This window comes from Chiloscyllium plagiosum, chromosome 28, assembly GCF_004010195.1.
Source record: "Chiloscyllium plagiosum isolate BGI_BamShark_2017 chromosome 28, ASM401019v2, whole genome shotgun sequence".
Classification (NCBI taxonomy): domain Eukaryota; kingdom Metazoa; phylum Chordata; class Chondrichthyes; order Orectolobiformes; family Hemiscylliidae; genus Chiloscyllium; species Chiloscyllium plagiosum.
Window position 1 is genome coordinate 31666794 of NC_057737.1, and position 20673 is coordinate 31687466.

Sequence of the window (20673 nt, forward strand, 5' to 3'; positions counted from 1 at the left end):
AGACTGAAAGAAGTACCTGTACATTTTTTTTATCTAGAAGAAGCACTGGGGCCTTGTACAATGGTGTCAAAGGGATGATTTGTTTTTGAATGGGCAGATTTTACATAGGGATATCTCAGCAATGGACAGCAGGAAGTAGGATGCTGCCAGAGTGAACCAGATTAAGATGGCAGTGTTGGTTGGTTCAGAGTACTGACAGGAAAGGAAAAGAGCAGATCTGTTTGGTGGTGAGATCATGCTGGAGATGGAGGACATTGCAAATGTTGCTCTGTTTGTTGGGGAAGGCAATGGTTTGGGAGATGAAGACAAGGGTGACAGTTTCGAGGATAGGGAGAGAAACTGATGAATCAGGTGTGTGTGCAAGTATGGGAAACAAAACAGGGAATCAGTTATGATCCCTCTCTACTATGGTGAAGGCTGAGGAAAAGAACGATATCTTAGACACTTGTTATAGAAGATGGTGTCCTGAGGAGATGTAATGAAAACAGAGGAACTGTGAAAAGAGAATGTTGTCTTTCCAGGATGTGAGGTAGGAAGAAATATATTTCAGGTAATTGTGAGAATTGGTAGGTTTTTAATAGAGATCAATAGAAAAGCAGAAACAGATAATTAAACAAATAATAGTTAATTTATTTGTTTAATATAAGTGACACAAATCATTCAATTCAATTCAGATAAGGAGAAGTTAAAGAATGGAATGAAATATCAAAGATGAGCCATACCATGGTAAGGAATTGATGGTGTTTCGAACAATGGAAGACTCTAAATCAGTATGAGGGTGGAAAACAGTATAAATACAGTCACCGTTAGAAAAGAAATATTAGTCCAGCGAGATCAGTTTAAAATTAGAATAAAAAGTATTCACCGTACAATATTCTACAGAAATTGGGCATTACTATGTCTCATGTAGGTTCCCATAGCAACATTTTGTTTTATCCGGAGAAAGTGACTTGAGTTTAAGAAAATGCTAATCAATATGAGAATAAGTTTAATTAGATTGAGAAGAGTAGTGGTGGGTATTCCAGTGGGGACTAGATGTGCCGATCAGCATATCCACAGGGAAATTTATTACAGTGGCAGAGAATTTCATAAATTTCACACATGTAGCTGCAGTATTTGGTTTCTTTTAATCTGGTAGCTCTCTATTCATAGGCAATGTATATTGTTAGAAGCACAATGGTCTGCTCTCCATAATCCTGACACGGAATTAATTTTCTCACAAGCTCCATTATTACTGCATAGAGGAGGTTGGTTAGCTAGCTGGTCTGTAACATACAGTGATACCAACATTGCAGTTTCAATTCCCACACTGTTTGAGATTACCATGAAGAATTATCCTTCTCAGCCTCTTCTCTTGCCTGAGGTGTGGTAACCTTCAGTTTAGTTGTATCTCTCTCCAATGGGTGAGCAGCTCTATGATCTGGTGGTATTATGGTGACTTCACTCACTGCAGTAGCCTTGACAATTAGGCTACAATTTCTGAAATTTCGAATTAAGTCCAGAGTAGTGGTGAGTTAGTGAATTGATGGGAACAGATGTTAGTTTTCACTCAGTGGTCTCTGAGTCGTAGGTTGGGAATGCTGAAAGTACTCTAGAAAAATGAACATATAACTTAAGTCAGTGCTTAGATGTTAAATTATTCCACAGTATTATTTGAAGGTGAGCAAGAGAAATTTGTTGTCCTCATCAATTTTTACCTTCAACCAACATCACTAAAACGGATTATCTGGCCAGATTTATCTCTCTTATATGGGACATTGCTGGGAGCTCTTTTTCTTCTCCTTCTCGTTTCTATGTTCCATCACATTACAACACTACCCCTCTTTAAAAACTACTTAATTAACCATGAGGCAAATTGTAAATATCCTGTATAACTGCAGATTCTTTGTTCCCTGCAGGTCCATCTTTTCAATATTCTTCATATCTCCTTGGAAATTTACTTCTGTTCATCCTAGATCTACAAAAGTGTTTGGATTTACCCATCAAACTAGTGCGGCTTGCCACTCTTCCACATTGGTAAAAACAAGGACTGCAGATGCTGGATTCCTGATGAAGGACTTTTGCCCAAAACGTCGATTTTCCTGCTCCTCAGATGCTGCCTGACCTGCTGTGCTTTTCCAGCACCACTCTAATCTAGACTCTTCCACATAGTCTGTGCCATACTCATTGGCTTTCCTATTTCCTCAGCACATAATTTGAAAATGTATAAATCCCCTCATTGCCTTTTGCCCCTACTGCAGTCTGTATGTCACTGCCAGCATTTGCTAACTCTACCCTGAACCTCTTGATCTATGATCTCCTTTACCATCACAAAATATCTTCAAAGCTCTATTGTTTTGACCATACCTTGTTCACCATCCCCATCCTATTGCTCCATTTTTGATTCATTGGGAAGACTTTAGGATTTTAGGGACAATTACTTATATAAAGATGCCATGTGAATCCAAGTTATTATAAGCCTTCTAAAGCTCCAAGTTGCTAATGACTCTGAAATGACCCATCATCACTCTAGCACTTCCCCACCCAGAGATGACTCTGCAACACTGACCTGTTGCATCACACTCCTGCCACACTGAGCCAACAGGTTAGATTCCTGAGGTTTTAAGGTCAGGTTGAGAGGCTGCATTTTCTTTCGTGATATGAAGTGCGTGAATTGATTGGTTCAAACCTCTGTCTGGCTGATGGTAAGGGGTGCTCTCACTGCTGATTAACTTAATTGTTCTTTTATAGATAAGGCATGATTAAGCATTGTAAACCATTCCAAGGAGAATGATGTCTGATAGCAATCCTGCTGTCCAATATGCCAATTTCAATCCTATCAGAGACACATAGTATTTACTTGAAGGCTGCCACATCAAATTTCTTCATATATATCTGATGTCAAGTGATCAGCAATTTTGGTTCAAATAAAAACCACCCGCCGTACAGTAAAACAGACCACACCATGTCATTGATCAGAATTGTTTATTTTGTATAAGAATTCACAACGCAGGAAGCCATTTGCAACCAAAGCATGAACATACTTTACAAGAAGGCAATGGCTGGGAGAGCAGACAGGAGACAGCGTTGTCCCTCACTTCTGCAACAAACTGCGACACATAAACCAGCACAATCAGCTCTACAGCACAGTTACAAATCAGGGCAATCCTCGCAGAGAGGGCAGAACTGACAATACTGACAGCCATCCACATCTTTACAATATCAAGCACTGCTGGTCAGGAGCAGCGCGTTAAACAACAAGTTCAATGAGAGTTTCAGACACAGAAAGGAAATGTTTCACATTTTAAAAACTTCCGTAACATGCAGCATAAATTCAATGAGTTAGAAGGACCTAGGTATCTTGTCCACTTTATTGCACAGTAATAGAAACGCTTGCCCCAGACAGTTCTTTAAACGAGGCAACACTGATCTCGGGCGCAGCCTCTGATCTCCTTTTTTTTGTTTGCCAGTTACAGTGTCCCTTTTGTTTGACCTACATGAGCTGCGCTGAACAGAAACATTTATTTTGTTTCCCCTGAGTGAACCTCTCTCTTTAGAGCTCTCACCAAACTTGGAGAGGGGAAATAATGAAACTTTAAACAGCGGGCAGTGCTGCTGGATCCTACTTTTTACATGAGCTGATTGATTTGTCCATATCTTGTTTGAGAAACTTCAAAAACCATCATCAGTATTGATGCTGCCAGATTGCAGCAGCAGAATGGTGCTGCCTGGCATGATATCCCATTCTTAGCAATACTTGCTGATTTTAGATTAACATAGCTCCTAGCTTGGTTTACATTAACATGCATCCCTCACCAAATAACAATAATTAGAACTCTGTTTCAACGTGACTTTTTCTGATAACCATATTCAGTTTAATTGATGCTGAACCTATTCAAAAGCTGAATTTCCACATGACAGTGCTGCTTAATTTGAATGATTGGGTAATTCAAATTTCTGGGAACAGTAGATTTTGAATTATAAGGAGACAGCAAATCCTAAAACTTCCCTGAGAGTTGTATATAATTGATGTCCAAGTGGGAGGTTTATACCAGCGGGAGGAGTGTGGTTTTAGATAAGTTCTCAGTAAGCACCAGATCATGTGGGTTGGTTGGCAGCTGTCCACTGGCTAGGTATTCTAATACCCCTGGCAAGCAACATTGCTGCCACTTGGTCCTTTTTGAGAGGACAAAGAATTGCAAGGTTTCCACTTCAAAAAGGTTTGTTAAAGGATATCAAAGCCGATAGGTGATCATTTTCTCATCCTATTAAAAGCAAGCTTCTCTTAAAGACCTAAAAAGGCTAGCTCCTCTCCATATTGATTTTTTTCTAGCTTTAGATCAAGCATTCCACTTTATAAACTCATAAAATAATGTTCAGGACCTTTAATTTATTGTTTACCTTTTTTTTGCTCTGCTTTTTTCACTATCTATTCTTTAAAGATGGTCTCAAGACAACCAGGCATTTAATTTATCTTCTTGCTGGGTAGCAGAGACTTAAAAATACCAAGCAGATTTTTTGAGATAGGAATGGGTTTCCAGGGCAAGGCCTTCATCTTTTCATGGCTGATGGGCTCCTGAATTCATGTAAGATACATTTCTTATGATTATCTGGTGCAGTTAGTAGAGATCTGGAATACTCTCTGGTGATGTGTCATTATTCCGGAGCAAATTAGATTGTTAATCGACCTCCAGATGAAATCCATCTACATTGGGTTTGCTAGAGTGAGTAATTAAAATATGGGCATGACAGGTATTTACATACAGACTGCATCAGTTAACTCTCATGTGGGATTTGAATTTTACTTGAACCAATTTGATGTTCATTATTGTTCAACACTTTGTTCATTGGCAGAGATTAACACCAATTATCTGTTTCCTATATTTCTAAGCTACTTCAAATTGAAGTGGGATTATTTTCTCATTAGTAGAACTTGTCCTTCATGGTTATCCATTGAGGCCAATAATGTCTTAATGGGAGGCAAGGTTACATCTTAGGCCTCTGAATCAAACAAACATTAAAGGTGATTAAGTGAGACCACATGGAGCAAACACTACATATTGGTGAGATGATGATCACCAGATCTTGTAATGGACAATGGTTTGTTCAGGTGTCTGTCCTCCTGGGTCTCAATTGACTGTCCTCTGTGTGGAAGATGTAGCCTGAAGAGAGATTATCTACCAATTGTAGAGTTTTGTTTCTTGCTTTCAGGTGAGCATCCTCCACTCTCACTTTCCCTTAGTCATTTTGGGCCAACTAATCTGACCTTTCTCAGGTGACAAATTGTGAACCTAAGTCTCAGGTGGGGCTTGCCTTAATATTAAATATAAAAGGAGAAGAGCCTACTTTATATAAATGATGGTGTGGAAGACATCACATGTGAGATGAATCTCTCACATATCAAAGTACCAGAGCCTCACAAACCTCCTGCTTAGAAAATCTCCCTCCTGATTTTTTTTCTGATTTCAGGACTTGTTCCTCTAATGACTCATCCCAGAGCAATTGAAAGGTCAATTCCTTAGAAGGAAGAAGCAAATTCTATTGAGAATAAGCAATCTCCTCCTGTCTAAACAATTGACCCAAACAATGGTTGCTTGTCATTGAGTGCAATATGAGCTGTGTGGAATGAACCCTATGATATCAGTTTGGTGATCTATAAGGCCTGTGATATCAGTTCTGGGATATGAGCTTTGTGGGTATACATTAAATGATATCAGCCCTGTTGTGTGATCATTCTGATATCACTTTATGATATGTGAGCCCTATGTGCCAAATATCTACTCCTTTCTCTATTCTATTCCAGCTCAATACCCATACCCATGGCAATTGACTATTTTCTTACATTAAAAAATCAAAGCAGTTTGGAATGTTGATGAAACAAGTGAGTTTTCTAATAACAGGAATCTCTCACTTACATCAAACCCTTTACCAAATAGTTAGGCAAGAACTGATCTCAACATTCATAAGGTAACATTCTGGGTAACAAAACTTGAACATTTTAATATATTGCTGAGAACTTTTACTTAAAATGAGCTTTTCCCCTTTAAAACATCTCTTGAAATACTCAGACTTTGTGTTGCAGGAGTGTAGCATTACACTTTTAGATAACCTCGTTGTTGGTCACTCTGGGCTGGGTACTTTGTAAACTACATGGAGAAATTGATGTGTTGCAATGTACAGCTAGCTGTGCTGCCTTTCCTGTTTTATTACTCATGAGCAACGCGTAGTTACAATTCCTTGATATACTCTATACATGATGAGGTATGTTTCATCCAGCAGCACTGGCCTTCCATCTTTGTCATTGTTTGTGACTGGTTGCCATTGTCCATTTAGGAGAATGTAATGGTGTGGTCATATGTTTCTTCGTGCTAATAGATAGCATAATGTGCAGTTCCCTAATATGGCCCTGCAAGTAGACAATAGGGACACTGTACTTTTGCACCAAAAGTGTTACCATTTGTTTTTAAATGAGAAGGAAGACTTTTTTTAAGTAGGTATAAGTGTTTTGAAATCTGCACTTCAGATCATTGTTCATTTAAGGAGAAAGTGGCAGGGACAGATCGAATCACATGCAGGATTCTCCATTACACAGCAAGTGACTGATGTGAACACTTCAATGATCAATAATTATCTTCAATCTATTTTTACATTTAAATGACAGTAGTTGTGCAACTCTGAGAACAATAGAATAGAATGACAACTAATCAAAACTAGTCATTAATTTAATATACAACACTAAATAATATTGAACACTTGGATATTAGCTCTAGGTAGCCCTCATTGAAAAGTGATTAATGCTTCCATCTTGGATCAGTGAATAAATGGTACTGAATCAGGTAGACCAGAAAAATCCAACTTTTTACCATTGGACTGTGCTGAGTTAACTGATCTGTGAAGAGCTGAGGAGATGAATGGGTCTTTACAATCTAATCTCTCTCAATCACCTACAGTTCAGACTCACACATGAACATTGGGCACTTGTACAAAGTCAAAGAGGGTGCTCAGTCCTTTTGGAAATTGTAGCACCACATATCCGTATCCAGAGAGATGTAACTACAGTCAGGTTCAGCTCTTTGGAAAAAAAAATTAGAGATTTAAATGTTTTAGAGGGATAGGTTGATAGGGTGAGGTGAAAAAGGTTCATGTGGGATAAAAACACCAACTTGAGCCAGTTGGACTGAATAGTCTGTTTCTCCAATGCACATTCTGTGTAATTCCATGTGTAAATTAATAGGATCCCATTCATAACAGAGCATCTATAGATATTCAGATCCATGCCTACAGGTAAGATATTGGCCTCTCAAATTACTCTCTGCTCATTCATATTCCAGAGCCCCAAAATAGGGTGAAAGAAACTATTTCAAGATTAATTATTCTCTCCTGAAGTGATCTTCCAACCATATCTCTTCCACTTACGGCTGGCTCTTGCATCTATGTCTCTCTCTCTCTCCTAGTAGGTTGTTAACCCTATTCTGCCCTCTCCACAGATACAGAGCTGGCACCAAACACCACCATTTTTGAAAAAAATTGTTAATTGGACCATTCCTTTCAACAGTGACGTTTGATGCTTACTGCTCCAGTGCTGTGTTCCTAACACTGTCCTCCCACCCCAAGCACTCCCACAGCAAAACACTATTTCTGGGCCCCAATCCTACCTTTCTCTCATACAGTGAACTGAAAAGCTTACTGCTTCAGCAGTGGCTCCTAACCCTACTTCTCAAGCCTGCAATTGATTACAAGCCTTAACTTTCCCTTTTGCAATGGCTCTTAACCCTAACCTCTCTCTCCCAAAGTCAGCTAACTGTCGCTCTCCTTCTGACTGTGACATCCTATAACCCCACCTCTCTCTCTTCTGCACTGAACTCCTAAACCTACCACCGTCTTCTATGAAAACTGAATCCTCCTGTTCTTCCTGCAGTAAGTTCCTAAATCAGATGGCCCCCTCTCCTCAAAATTGTTTAACCATATTTCTTGCTGTCCAACAGGCACTTAACCCAGCCACTGTGTCATTACTCCTGATACAGCCACTTTGAGCCATTGATTTTATCTTCCCAGTTGGCATATTGTACAGTATAAAGCACAACAGGGGAGAGGATGCTGACACATCTGCTGTTGTCCAAATCTATACACATCACTGAAGTGAATTGGAGAAAGATTCATGGCTGTTATTGTTGTAAAAAAGTATTGCTGTTAGATTTTATGGACCAGTTTGTTAGTCATGGCTTTTCCAGCCACGTGCTTTCATTGCTGTACAGTCAGTGAGAATGTGAGTTGACACTTATCCATGGTTTCCAGATTCTCACATTACAGCAGAAACTGTAGCTGTAAACTGCGAGCAACAGAAAAGTCCCAGGGGGCCAGAGAACAATACTGTAAGGCAATAACTGAACAAAATAATAAAGGAATCTATGAGGGGAAGGGCAGCAGAGAACAGTGGGTAATGGAGATCAGAGGGGATAGCACGATGGACAGTAAAGTTACTGAGAGCACTGGTGTCACTGAGGGTGAGGGCAGTAAATCTGGCTTCTGCCCTGTCCTGCCAGCTGACTTTATTCACTGATCCAATCTCGAACATTTTGCTCCTACAAGTTGCCTCTGGGATATTTTCCACGCTTGTGCTTTTCACTGACCGGCGAGCGGGTGGTGACGGAAGTGATGTGGGGCAGGCTCTCATTCAGCCTATCCTGTGCTTCTGCCAATTTAAATTGCTGATTTAAAAAATGCTACAAATCTTCTGTTAGCAGAGTTGCTTTCATCTCCAGCTCTGATACAGATTCGAATGACAGAATGTTTAAGGGCTTCTCCAGTGTGTATTGTACCAAATATCATTACCACAGATGTGTCTAGAAAGTGTAATGGGTGCAGGTTGAAACTCCCAATTTCGAAGCAACATTCTCATCCAGGCTTTTACTTTTCAAAATACAGAGTTTGGACATCACATTTATTTTGAGACAGTTAAGCCAAAACCAAACTAATCACAGACACAAGACATAACACTGCTTTTCTTAGGCTAACGTGCAAACAATTTGTTAATTGGTGAATGTAGCAGGTTCATAAACCCAGGCTACAGTTGTGCTATACATGTGGGGCAGACTGGAGCTGAACTGAGCCAGACCTCATGTCTGCTCGGTCACAGGCTGGAGACTTTCTCATGAACATTCAAAAACAGCTAAAATACCAAACACTAGGTAATTGGCACAGAACATTGGCTTTAGACATATAATAAAGTCTTCGAACAACGCAGGGTGCTAAGTCAGGGCAACAGGCAAATTTTGAGTTTTTAATTTGTGAGGTTAACCAAAGAGAGAGCCAGATCTTCTCGATGTGCTTGAGTGATGTGGGTGAAATGACAGGAGCCAGCAGTTCCCTGATGAAGAATGTTTACTCAGTGATCTTGGAATCTCACTCTCTCCCTGTGGTTTTCTTCATGCATTGTAACCCGTGTTGTAAGAGAAGAAACAAACCTTCATGTCCACTCTACCACTAGCTACGCTATTCTGCTGGGCAACATCTTGAAGGAATATGTTTTTCAGGGACCAATCACCTGCTTATTTTTCAGAAGCTCATTGAGACAGCATTTGGGAGTGTGATACAAAATAACATGCCAGACTTCCCATGGATCCTACTCCTGTCTGAGATCTTGTTCACCTTTACTTGAAACTGCCATTATGATGTGAAACGCCACTCACTCACTTAGCTGGCCTTAGTTAGAGCCTGTTCTGTCTGCTCTGTATAGTCAAATCATTAGGGTTATGATCAGTGACAGGAATATCTTCACCTTAGTGCCATCCCGGCCCAGTGGAACCATTGGTAAAAATAACATACACGGTGCCATTGGAAACTTGATCCTCAGAATCAATACATGAATTTGCCAACAAAACATCTGCAGTGCATAGTATGGTGAGGAGGTAGTGGTGGTAAGAAGAGATCATAAACTCCTAGAGCGCTGGATATTGGTCCACTGAATCTGCTGCAGAAAGTGCACTTGCATGTTGAGATGAGAGTAGGACTGGGTTTGGTTTATTTGTCAGAAATAATGGGAAGGTGTATGTGTGTAGCAATCAGTAATTGATACTGATCACTGTAGGTTACTGCACTAGATTTGATTTGCTTTCCCACTGAAGGGGATCGATAAACCTTGTGTTTTCTGCTGACTGCATCATTGCAGGGATAGATTATAGAGATTTGTATAATGAAGAGAATAGCTGTGTATTTTCATTCAGTTTTTATGCAAGTGCTGGCAGGAAGGAGGCTGAGACTCTCTTCGAATCATCTTATTGACAAATACTGCTCAGCTGCAGGCGGCTGAAGAGCTAAAGCCCCGAAACAGTCAGCTTGGACTTGAATTCACACAGACCAGCAGAATTCCTTTCAATAGCCACTCTCAAGAGCTGCAGAGTTAGGGCAGCAATATTAATGTGCTAATTTCAACCAACATCCCCTCAAGTGCTGGGTGTGCAGATTTTATTCTGTCATAAATTAAGTCTTTGTAAAGTTTTGTCTTGTAAAGGTTAAGGAAGTGCCTTGAGAGGCATTGTGCTCTGTTCTGGTTTAATGGGAACTGCATCTGGTTCGCTGGGGGTGTGTATTTTAATACATACCACGAAAGCAACTGTGTGTGAGGTATTAAAGTCACAAAAACTTCATTCAGAAAACAAAAATCAGAAAATACTGCAATTAGACAGCCGGACCTCCTGTCAATTTGTATTTGATTTGTGGTCTGTCAGGATTAGAATCTGAAAGAAAAGCTACTTAATGAAATGGAACAAAACAAAAAGGGACTTAGGGAGAAAATTGAATTGCTAAGCAGGTTTTTGAAAACTGGAAAGACGTGAAAATACATGCAGGAAAGGCTGGAAACTGACAGACGGTCCATCAGCACTGAATAAAGAAGCAACAGTTACAACTGCTCACTTAATATCACTTCATTGGCTCACTGTGATGTTGTTGCTTTCATATCATTACACTTTTCCCTTGACGAACCACGACAAGATGTGTAAGGATTCACAATCCAATTAGCAGTTTGATATGTTCCAATATGAATACTCCTTCCACTGTGATAACTATCTTTCTACCCATTGATGGGATGGTTCATTATATATTATGGGAGGGTATTGGGGACTCCCAAAACCCACGTGTTTTGATGGGGTCACCACTGAGACGTCAACTAAGAATTCACAGCCCAAACTACAGTGTCCACTTCTGTCAGAAGCAGGGTTCAAATGTTACACATTCTGACTTTAATCTTTGATCTTCAAATATTATCCAACAGCTTCCAACTCCAGGCCAATTGCATTTGCAAAGGAAAAACATCCGAGTGCTTCTGACAATTTCTATGTGTTAGCATCATCTGTAGCCTTCTTGGATTCATTCAGGGCACCAACTTAAACATGTTTTCTATACTTTCTCCTCATGAACAGAGAATGAGGTGCGCAATATTTTTTGAGGGACTGCTTTTGGTCAATGTTCATAAGTATCCCTACAGAGCAGCAACAAACCATTCAGCCCATTGAGTCTGCAACAGCCCTCTGAATAGCATTCCTCCCAATTCCCCCTCCCCCAACCCATATCCATGACACCACATGGGTTTTCTTTTACCATGGCTAATCCACCTAAACTGCATATCCCTGGACTCTATTGGGGAATTTTTAGCATGACCAATCCACCTGACCTGTACATTTTAAGACCTTTTTCAATGTCTCACGAACATAGTAAAATGTTTATCAGTTGCAATAATGATGACAAGAACAAGTAGTAGATGTGGCAGATCTTACAAGGAGACACCAAATGTGTTGCCGCACAATAGTCAAATATAGATCAGAACTACAGGAACTGTTCACCTGATGAAATGCAGTACCTCATAGATTATAGCTCATTGATCAAGTGTGACAAGAGCATTCACAATTACTTGCCTACTCCTCACACCTTATAACCCTTAACTACCAGATCTATAAAGCTACCTTTGACTTGTTAGTTGCCAAAAGAAAAGTTTCCTTTGATTCATAAACTGTTGCATGGCTTGCCATCAAGCCAATATGACTCCTAATACTACTCAAGTATTACTCTTTCATCCCTGGTGATCGTAAACAGATCTTCAGAACAATCATCAAGTTATATCTTTTTGATGAAACCATCTAATTTTAAAGAAGTCCATCTATAACTAATAGTTGACAATCCCATGATGCTCCCAGCCTCACCCAGGAGAACCCAATCCTCCAAATTATGGAGAATGGAGCCGATAAAAACAGTTTGGTGACCACATGGTAGCTGGTTTCAATTTTTCTCATTAATTCTTCAAACTTGCTCAGCAACTCGCACAAATAAGCATCTTACACTGAGCAAAATGGACCAGGGGTGCCCAGATTATTTTTCTGACACACCCTACGCAAATACATATTTGCCTTTTCTTTCTTCAGCAGGCTTTCAAGACAATGTCAAGCTGATATTAGGCATCCATGATGTTGAGGTGCGGGTGTTGGAACTGAGATGGACAAAGTCAGAAGTTACACCAACGCCAGGTTATGGTCTAACAGGTTCATTTGAAGTCACAAGTTTTCAGAGTGCTGCTACTTCGTTAGGTGACAAAGGTCACTTCATCTGATGAAGGAACATCTCTCCGAAAGTTCGTGATTTCAAATAAAGCTGTTAGATTATAATCTGGTGTCATGTGACTTCTGGAGCTGATACCAGGCAGTAAGCCCATCATGTCTGCACCCTGTCAGCACTCAAAACACAGGAAACATGCACTTCAAATGAATCAGACGGTGTCCTGAGGAAAATGTTAGGAAGCATCTAACACTTAGGATGAATAAGTGGACAAACAATGAACAAACTTCTTTTATGTAATGACTTTCACATCCTCAGAGCATCACAAAGAACTCATGGCCAATAAATTATTTTGAAGTCTATAATTGTTAAGTAGGCAACCAAGGTACTAAATTTGCCTAAGTGCAACAAACTGCAATAAGATGAATAACTAATTGGTTCTGGGATAAATAATGCCATAAGATCTTTTACATCTGTCTATTTAGTACCTCTTCCAAAAATGGGGACACAATGCAGCATTTACCTTGTAACTCTTCTGGCAGCCTAGATCATATGCTGAAATCCTAACATGATCTTTAAACCGGGAGAAAGTGAGGACTACAGATGCTGCAGATCAGAGCTTTAAACCTACAACATCCTGATAATGAAGTGAGAGTTTGTTCAGGCAAAAACTTATAGGCTGCAAATGAACAGCAGCAAGAGGGAGGCTTAACTTGAGAGTGACAGCTACTGTGAAATCTACAAATTTTGTGCTTTACAGGAGATCAATGATGATCTTAGTCAAAGACATACTTCATATAGTCTGCATTGATATAGTTGAGAATCTGTACTGCCTGCTAGATGGAACGGAGAAGAAAATTGAATGCTACATATATACAGATATGTGAAGCAGTCTTAAAAACTTGCAGACCATCAGTCATCAAAGTATCATTAAAAGTCAAAGACCTCTGAAGACAGGAGGCCTGACTGTTAATGTAATGTAGTTGTAATGTCACACATTATCCCACTATTGGTGAGGTCTTTGGCTGTAATTTGTTGGAATGAGCTCAATCTAGGGAATTTGTTATAGACAATTTTCTGGTGGCCTTGAGACTTTTCAGTGGTAGCTCCCAATCTGTCCCCTCACTGATCCTTGGTCATTTGCCTTCCTGGCTGACCTTCTTTAAACTAGCTGGTTTTCCTCAGAGGATTGCAGAAGATGTTTACTCCCGGATGGAAAGACTTGGACAGCAGAATCACCAAAATGCCAGCAATAAATTCGGATGATTTGGTGATTTAACTGGAAAATGGCTTCCCCCCTCATATCCCTTTGAAACCAGACTTGGCCCTCTCACTAACAAGAATATACAATTAGATTCAATATAATGTACACCCTATGTTCTCACCTAGGAATCAGATAAATAAATATTCAAGCAGAGCTAAAAACTTGAGTAGGGAAGTGTATAGGTTGCACCTTTATTTTTCACAATCATTTGAATTTTGCAGGTGGGGAGAAGCAGTCAGGGATAGTACTGACTGATTCTGACTGACATGTCCTTAATAGGGCTCCTATAGAGAGCACTGAGAGAACTAATTATAGGGCCATTGGTGCAGCTATTACTGGAAAGTTCTGTCAATCAATGATTGATGCAGCAGTTTTCCTGTTACACATTGGGCTTAATCATCTCACAATCTTTCTCTTTCTTCTCCCCTGCCAAGAGGTCAGGCTTGACCTTGTGGATACTGTGTTGGATGAATTGCCAAATTATACAGGGCATGGAAATTGTAGGCAGCTTTCATGGCCTTCTCCAACTTTAAATCAAAATCTCATCTGATTTATGTTTTGTGTTTAACATACAAAGCATCCCAATGCACTTTGACATACTGACAGCATGTTTTATCACTGTTCAGGCACAGCATTAATGTCATTATGTTTTCAATTGCCCTCAGCTACTCAGTGGTGTTAACAGCCGTGCTTCAATGGATAATTCTAGTCCACTTGCATCTATTTTCTCTGTCTACCCACAGATTGAAATAACATTACTGAACTGCAGCAAAGTTAAATCATCTTGACCTCTGCTTTGTTGTGCATTCCCTGTTGTAAGCTGAAAGTTGTGCCATAGCCCTTGGTGGTTCTAAGTGTAACATCAGTTGAGATCTTGCACTTGAGTAAAGGGTAACCCCCTTACGACAGAGATGAGGAGGAATTTCCTCCATCAGATGGTAGTGAATCTGTTGAATTCTTTACTGCAGAAGGCCATTGAAACTGGCTCATTTAGTAAGGTAATCCAAGGTTTTAGGGAAAAGGCAGGAACCTGGAGTTGAGGATTGTCGGATCAGGCATGATATCGTTGAATGGCAGAGCAGACTTGATGGGCCAAACGGCCTACTTCTGCTCCTACAATTTATGTCTTCTGTCTTTATAAACCCTCTTGTGCTATTGTTTCATTTTCTCTGGAAAATGGTCAATGATATTTGAGCTGGAAAGTTTTCTGCAACTTATACTGTAAAGACTTCGGACTATTAATATAAAATAATTGGCAAAAGTGATAGTTTGAAAGGAACCAGGTATGCAAAAATTCATTCAGCACTTTCAAATCCCTCTGTGATCTCTTCCCCCAAACATTTTGCCACCAAGATCCCATTTCAAATCTTGAAAATTGTTGTGAGCCCTTGGTGAGCAGTGTAGGGGAGGAGAGCTGGGTGAGGAGAGTTAGCCATTGCTGTCTTGGGCTGGCGATTCCAAAATTTCAGTTCATTACCCTTGAAGCTTGGCTACATATTTAAAACCTTCTTGAGTTCTGTAACCCATCTATTGATTATTGCATGTACAAGCTAGATTTCAGTGACTCATGAACAAGACCACCCAGGCCCTTCCTGAAGAAGGGCTTATGCCCGAAACGTCAATTCTCCTGTTCCCTGGATGCTGCCTGACCTGCTGTGCTGTTCCAGCAACACATTTTCAGCACCCAGGCCCTTTTGTATATCAAAACTTCCCAACCTCAGTAAGAAATATTCTGTTTTTCCAGCCAATGTGGATAACTTCACACCAATTCACATGATATTCCATATGGCATGTTGTTGTCCCTTCACTTACCCTGACCAAATCTGCTGGAAACCTCCTTGCATTCTCCTCACACTTACTTTGCCAATTAGAGACATCAAATTTGGAGATATTACAATGCATCACTGCATTATAATCACTGATATAAATAGTGAAGACCTGTGATCCTGGCACTGATCCTTGCAATAATCCATAGTAAGTGCTTGCCATTCCATCAATGATCCATTTATTCCTGATATCTGCTTTCCGTCTGTTAAACAATTCTCAATCCATACTAATATGTTGCCCCAAAGCCCCATGCACTTTAGTTTTGTTTAATAACCTCATGCTAGTAATGTGGCAACAAGACTGGTGAGGGTTATATAAGGTAACTGTACACTCTAACTACTCATTGGAATGTTGATGTTTGAAATACATTTTGCTTTTGCTGATGTATGTTGCTGCAGTTTCTGAGATGAAGTGAGAGTAACTGTCCTTGACATTAAGGTAACATATGACTGACCATGGCATCCAGGAGCTACAGCAAAACTGCAGACAATGAGATTCAGGGGGAGAAAACTGCACTAGTTGGATTCATTCAAAGGAACTCAGCTGTGGTTGTTAGATATCAATCATCTCAGTCCCTTGGTCATCTCTGCAGGAGTTTCTCATGGTACTGACCTAGGCCTAACCGGCATCAGCTGTTTCATCACGGAACTTCCTGTCAGATATTAGGATGTTTCCTGATGATTGCATAACTTTGCATTTGAAATGCCTCAGATATCCACTTCTCTCCTCATTACATTTAATCTTCATGGAATCCCCCACTGTCAACATCCTGGGAGTTCCTATTGACCCAGAACTGAATTGAACCAGCTATATAAATACTGCGACTACAAAAACCAGTCAGAGGCTAGGAATTCTATTTCACCAATGCCTGTTCAAGGCACCAGTGAAGAGTGTGATGGAATGCTCTCCACGTACCTGAATTCATGTATCTCTAACATTATTCAAGCTACTTAACCATCCAGAACAAAGCAACCCACCTGATTGGTGTCCTATCCATCAATTTGAACATTCATTCCTTTACGACTAAATGACAGAGGCAATTGTGTACCGACCATCTACAAGACCAAAGTTTCTTCAACAGCACCTTACAACGCTGCCACATCTACCACCTAGTTGGACAAGGGCAACAGAGACATGGGAACCACACCTGCTGATTGGGAACTTTATTGCTATTCTTTCACTGTCACCAGTTCAAAGTCCTGGCGCTCTTTTCTGAACATCATCATGGGTATTCTTGAAGATTGAAGCAGTCAGGAAGGATGTGCAGATTAGGTGAATTGGCCATTAAAAATTGCCTATAATGTTAAGGGATTGTGTAGATTAGGTGCATGAGTCAGGGGTAAGTGGAATAATAGGGTTGGAGAATGGGTCTGGGTGGGTCATTCTTCAGAGGGCTGGTGTGAACGTGTTGGGCCAAATGGCCTGTTTCCACACTGTAGGGTTTCTATGAAGGAAGTCCACCACCACTTTTTCCAGAGCAATTGGGAATTAGCAATAAATGCTGGCCAGCTGGAGACATCCCTTCCCATGAATGAATTAAAAACATCTTCAGCTTAATTTTCTGTAAGGTTTCAATACTCTCTAGGAAAGTCATATCAGCTTTTCTATAAGTGTATTTCCCCATTTTTCTTGTTTCTTAAATGAAAAGCACTGATTATTTTCCTGAAGTCTACTGCATGGATGTTGGTAGTCCAGGATTTGAAACCTTTATTGTTTTCATTGGAAAAATAACAAACTGAAGGATGTCTTTATCCACTAGAATGGTTATCAGTCCCTAGTCAATTAAAAACAGTTGCATAGTACATATAAAAAACAAAAGAACTGCAGAAGCTTCCCCAGTTCTGAGCAAGGGTCACCGGACCAGAAACGTTAACTTTGATTTCTCTTTACAGATGGTGCCAGACCTGAGGAGCTTTTCCAACCACTTCTGTTTTTGTTCTGTATAGTACATATGTTCTGTCTAGTACATATGTTCTGTCAACGTTTTACATCATCAATTTCTTTAACCGTATTTATACTGCTACCAGGAATGTGAAACTCAGTTAAGTGAAGATATGAATAAAAATTGGGGTTATTCTCCGTAAAGCAGAGGAAGTTAAGAGTAGATTTTATAGAAGTGTTTGAAATCATGAAGGATATTAACTGGATAAATAAGGGGAAACTGTATCTGGTGACAAAAAAGTCAGCAGCCAGAGGATACAGATTTAAGTTAATTGTCAGTCTAGTTCACACCAAGGAAACAGTGTTTAAGCTATTTACTTAGTTCATATTTGCATACTGTAAAAGCATTTGCTGATAAAAATTGAAGAAAAAGAATAAATGACAAAAAAATGAGAGGGAAAGCTGTGTAGATTTATTCCAATTTTAGGAGCACAAGGAATAGATTTGCAGACTAGAAAAATGTACAACTTAATAGAAGGAGCAGAATAATCTGGTGAAATGAAATGTTAGTGCTAAACAATATGGAGGCATCACAGGCTTTGCCAACGTAGGTAACTGAGGCAAGTGAAAATGTCAGAATATGAACAAACATTTAAACAATCAAGATATTAACTGGAAAAGAGAAGTATGTGTTTCTAAAGGTTGTGTAGGATTGTCTCTTAAGAGTTTGTAATGCAGCCAAAATTAAGCAGACAGTATTCAGGGTCTGATCTTCAACAATGACACAGATGTGGCACATCAATTATATATTGGAAAGCCAGTTGTCATAAAATAATCATGCTAAAATATTTATGAGGACACAAGAATCTATGCAAGAAAGGAGAGGAAAAGACATTCAATCTAATTATGCTGACTCAAACCTGCCTATGGCATAATTTTATACACTGTTTAATCCCTGTTCTTTCTCCTTTTGCTCCAACTAATATCAAGCCATTTCCTAGGGTAGGTAAATTGAAAAAAAATGTGTGCAATTCTGGAAGTTTCTGAGAAACTGCTCTCCAATTCCCTCCGACAACTAAGATGACAGGTGACTGTTGCTGAGCATAATTCATCATACTTCACAACTAACTAATGATTTATTCTTGTAACTGGGAATGGTTGTGTCTTCCAAGATCTTGTCAGGTTCCCTGTTAAAGGACTATAGTACCTTCAAATGTAACTCATCCTGAAAGAATAATAAATTATAAGAAATAACAGACTGTCACAGAGCAGTCTGTGGAAATACACAGGGACTTAAAGGTTAAAAACTGAAACTAGATAATCAATTTAAAATCTACCTCCAAAAAGTGAAAACAATAGTAAAGAACAAAGTGAACTCGCAAAACTGAGGTCATCCAAAACTCAGATGACCATGTCTTAACTCATAGCAGGTCCCTATCAACCAAGTGCTCTCTGACCTACATTGGCTCTTAGATAGGCAACACCTTGACTTTAAAATTTTCATCCTTGCTTTCAAATTCCTTCAAAGCTTTGCCTGTCCCTAGCTCTGTAATCTCCACCAACCCTACAATCCTTTTGAGGTGTTTGCGTTCCTTAAATTCTGGCCACTTGTACACTCATCATTATAACTACTCCACCTTGGTTGTCTTAGCTTCAGTTGTCTAGGCCTCAAGCACTGAAATTTTCTGCTTACACATCTCTGGCTCTCTATCAAATTTTCTTCCTTTCAAACACTTCATAAGACCTACTTCTTGAATGAAGCTTTTAGTCATTAGTTCAAGTAGCTCCTTATGCAGCGCAGTCTTACTTTATAATGCTCCACTGAAGCGCCTTGGGCCATTACATTATGTTAAAGCTTCTGGAGAAATATTAAGTTGTTGCTGCGGAACTTCATTACAGTCAACATGTATTAATGTGAAATGAAGGAGTTAAGTAGGGATGGAAGTTAATACTTGAAATAGAATGATGACTTTAGTTAGTAATAGGAGAAGCAAAACAAAATAGTGAACATTAGTGTTTTTGACAGCATTTCAAAGGATAATTAAGGCTTATTTGAAAATAAAAATAGAACAGTGGCTAATTAAATACAAATCAATTTCAAAGTGATAGTGGGAAACTAAAATCCAGATATAAAGAAGTCACATTGCTACAAAATAGGACCCTACCTATTTTAATAAGAATTACAGGTTATTAATTCAGCTAACTGGTATTTAGACCAATCTATAGGTTTGCACATAACATAAAAGGGTGATGCAAAATAAATAACAATGAACACCACAATCAGATTTAGAAAGACCTTATATTACCTTGAAATCAGTTTCATAGTTCAATGTGAAACAAAAATGAAAGAAAATCCTGTGGCTGAAAGGCATATAAATGGATTGTGTAATGCAACAGATTGTTGGCCTTTAGTTGTATTACAAATGTAAATGGGTTACATTATCAAAGTAAGAGAATACATTTAAAATTATTATAGGAGGGCATCTGTGAATTGGGTATTGAATCCTTTCCTCTCCTATGTTAACTTGTTTTGTTGTTCATCCCTATACGAGATTAAATCCCACCAAAACACAAATCATTACAGGACAAACTTTTCCATTGAGGCCCATCTCCCTCATGTATTAAATCTCATAAAAAGGTATTTATATATATATATATGACCTTTTCGATCAAACATCATCCCTTTAGCAAAAATACTGTTCCATTGTAGTATCTATTTATGTTTTAACTTTCTCAAAAACTTTAGATATTGCTTTCTTATTAGTCAAAAATAGTTTGTGTAGTTATGGTCCTCTTAATCACCTTCTCTCCAAAAAATAACACTTCAATTTTTCCATTATTCCCTTGTAAGATACTCCCTTTACATTGGGAACTGTAGATTTTGAAAAAGTTGATGCATTGTCAGCTTTTTTGTGGTGTACTGGACATATTGACCTGAGTCTGATCTGATCTGATCTGATCTATGCTCACTGTCAAAGAAACATCTCCTTGTTTGCAGTTTGTAGTGAGTTTTTAAATATGTCACAAAGATGCAGGTGCAAGAGGCAAACAGAGGAAACCTTTGTCCTAGACTACTATGTGATTGTAAGATCAATGTTACTGGGAGGGTTCAAAGATGCAAAGCAAATGTGATTTTCAGTTTTGAAAATTTAACTTTGGAAAAGAGATTAATTAGT

General features: G+C 39.2%; 1 protein-coding gene across 3 annotated transcripts in view; it reads right to left on the reverse strand.

Moving 5' to 3' along the window:
• Nucleotides 1-20673, reverse strand: part of LOC122564089 (syntaxin-1A) — a 375281-nt gene that overhangs the window by 115849 nt on the left and 238759 nt on the right. Inside the window, exon 10 of one of the 3 annotated variants that reach the window (XR_006315817.1) lies at nucleotides 1324-1591. The exons of 1 other annotated variant lie outside the window; for it this stretch is intronic. Coding sequence is in view for 1 of the 2 variants with exons in the window: in XM_043718631.1 (XP_043574566.1) it covers nucleotides 1550-1591 (42 nt within the window). In the remaining variant the exon portion in view is untranslated. Of the gene's footprint in view, nucleotides 1-994; nucleotides 1592-20673 lie in introns of those variants that run through there. One more of the 3 variants, XM_043718631.1, reaches the window with a different exon arrangement.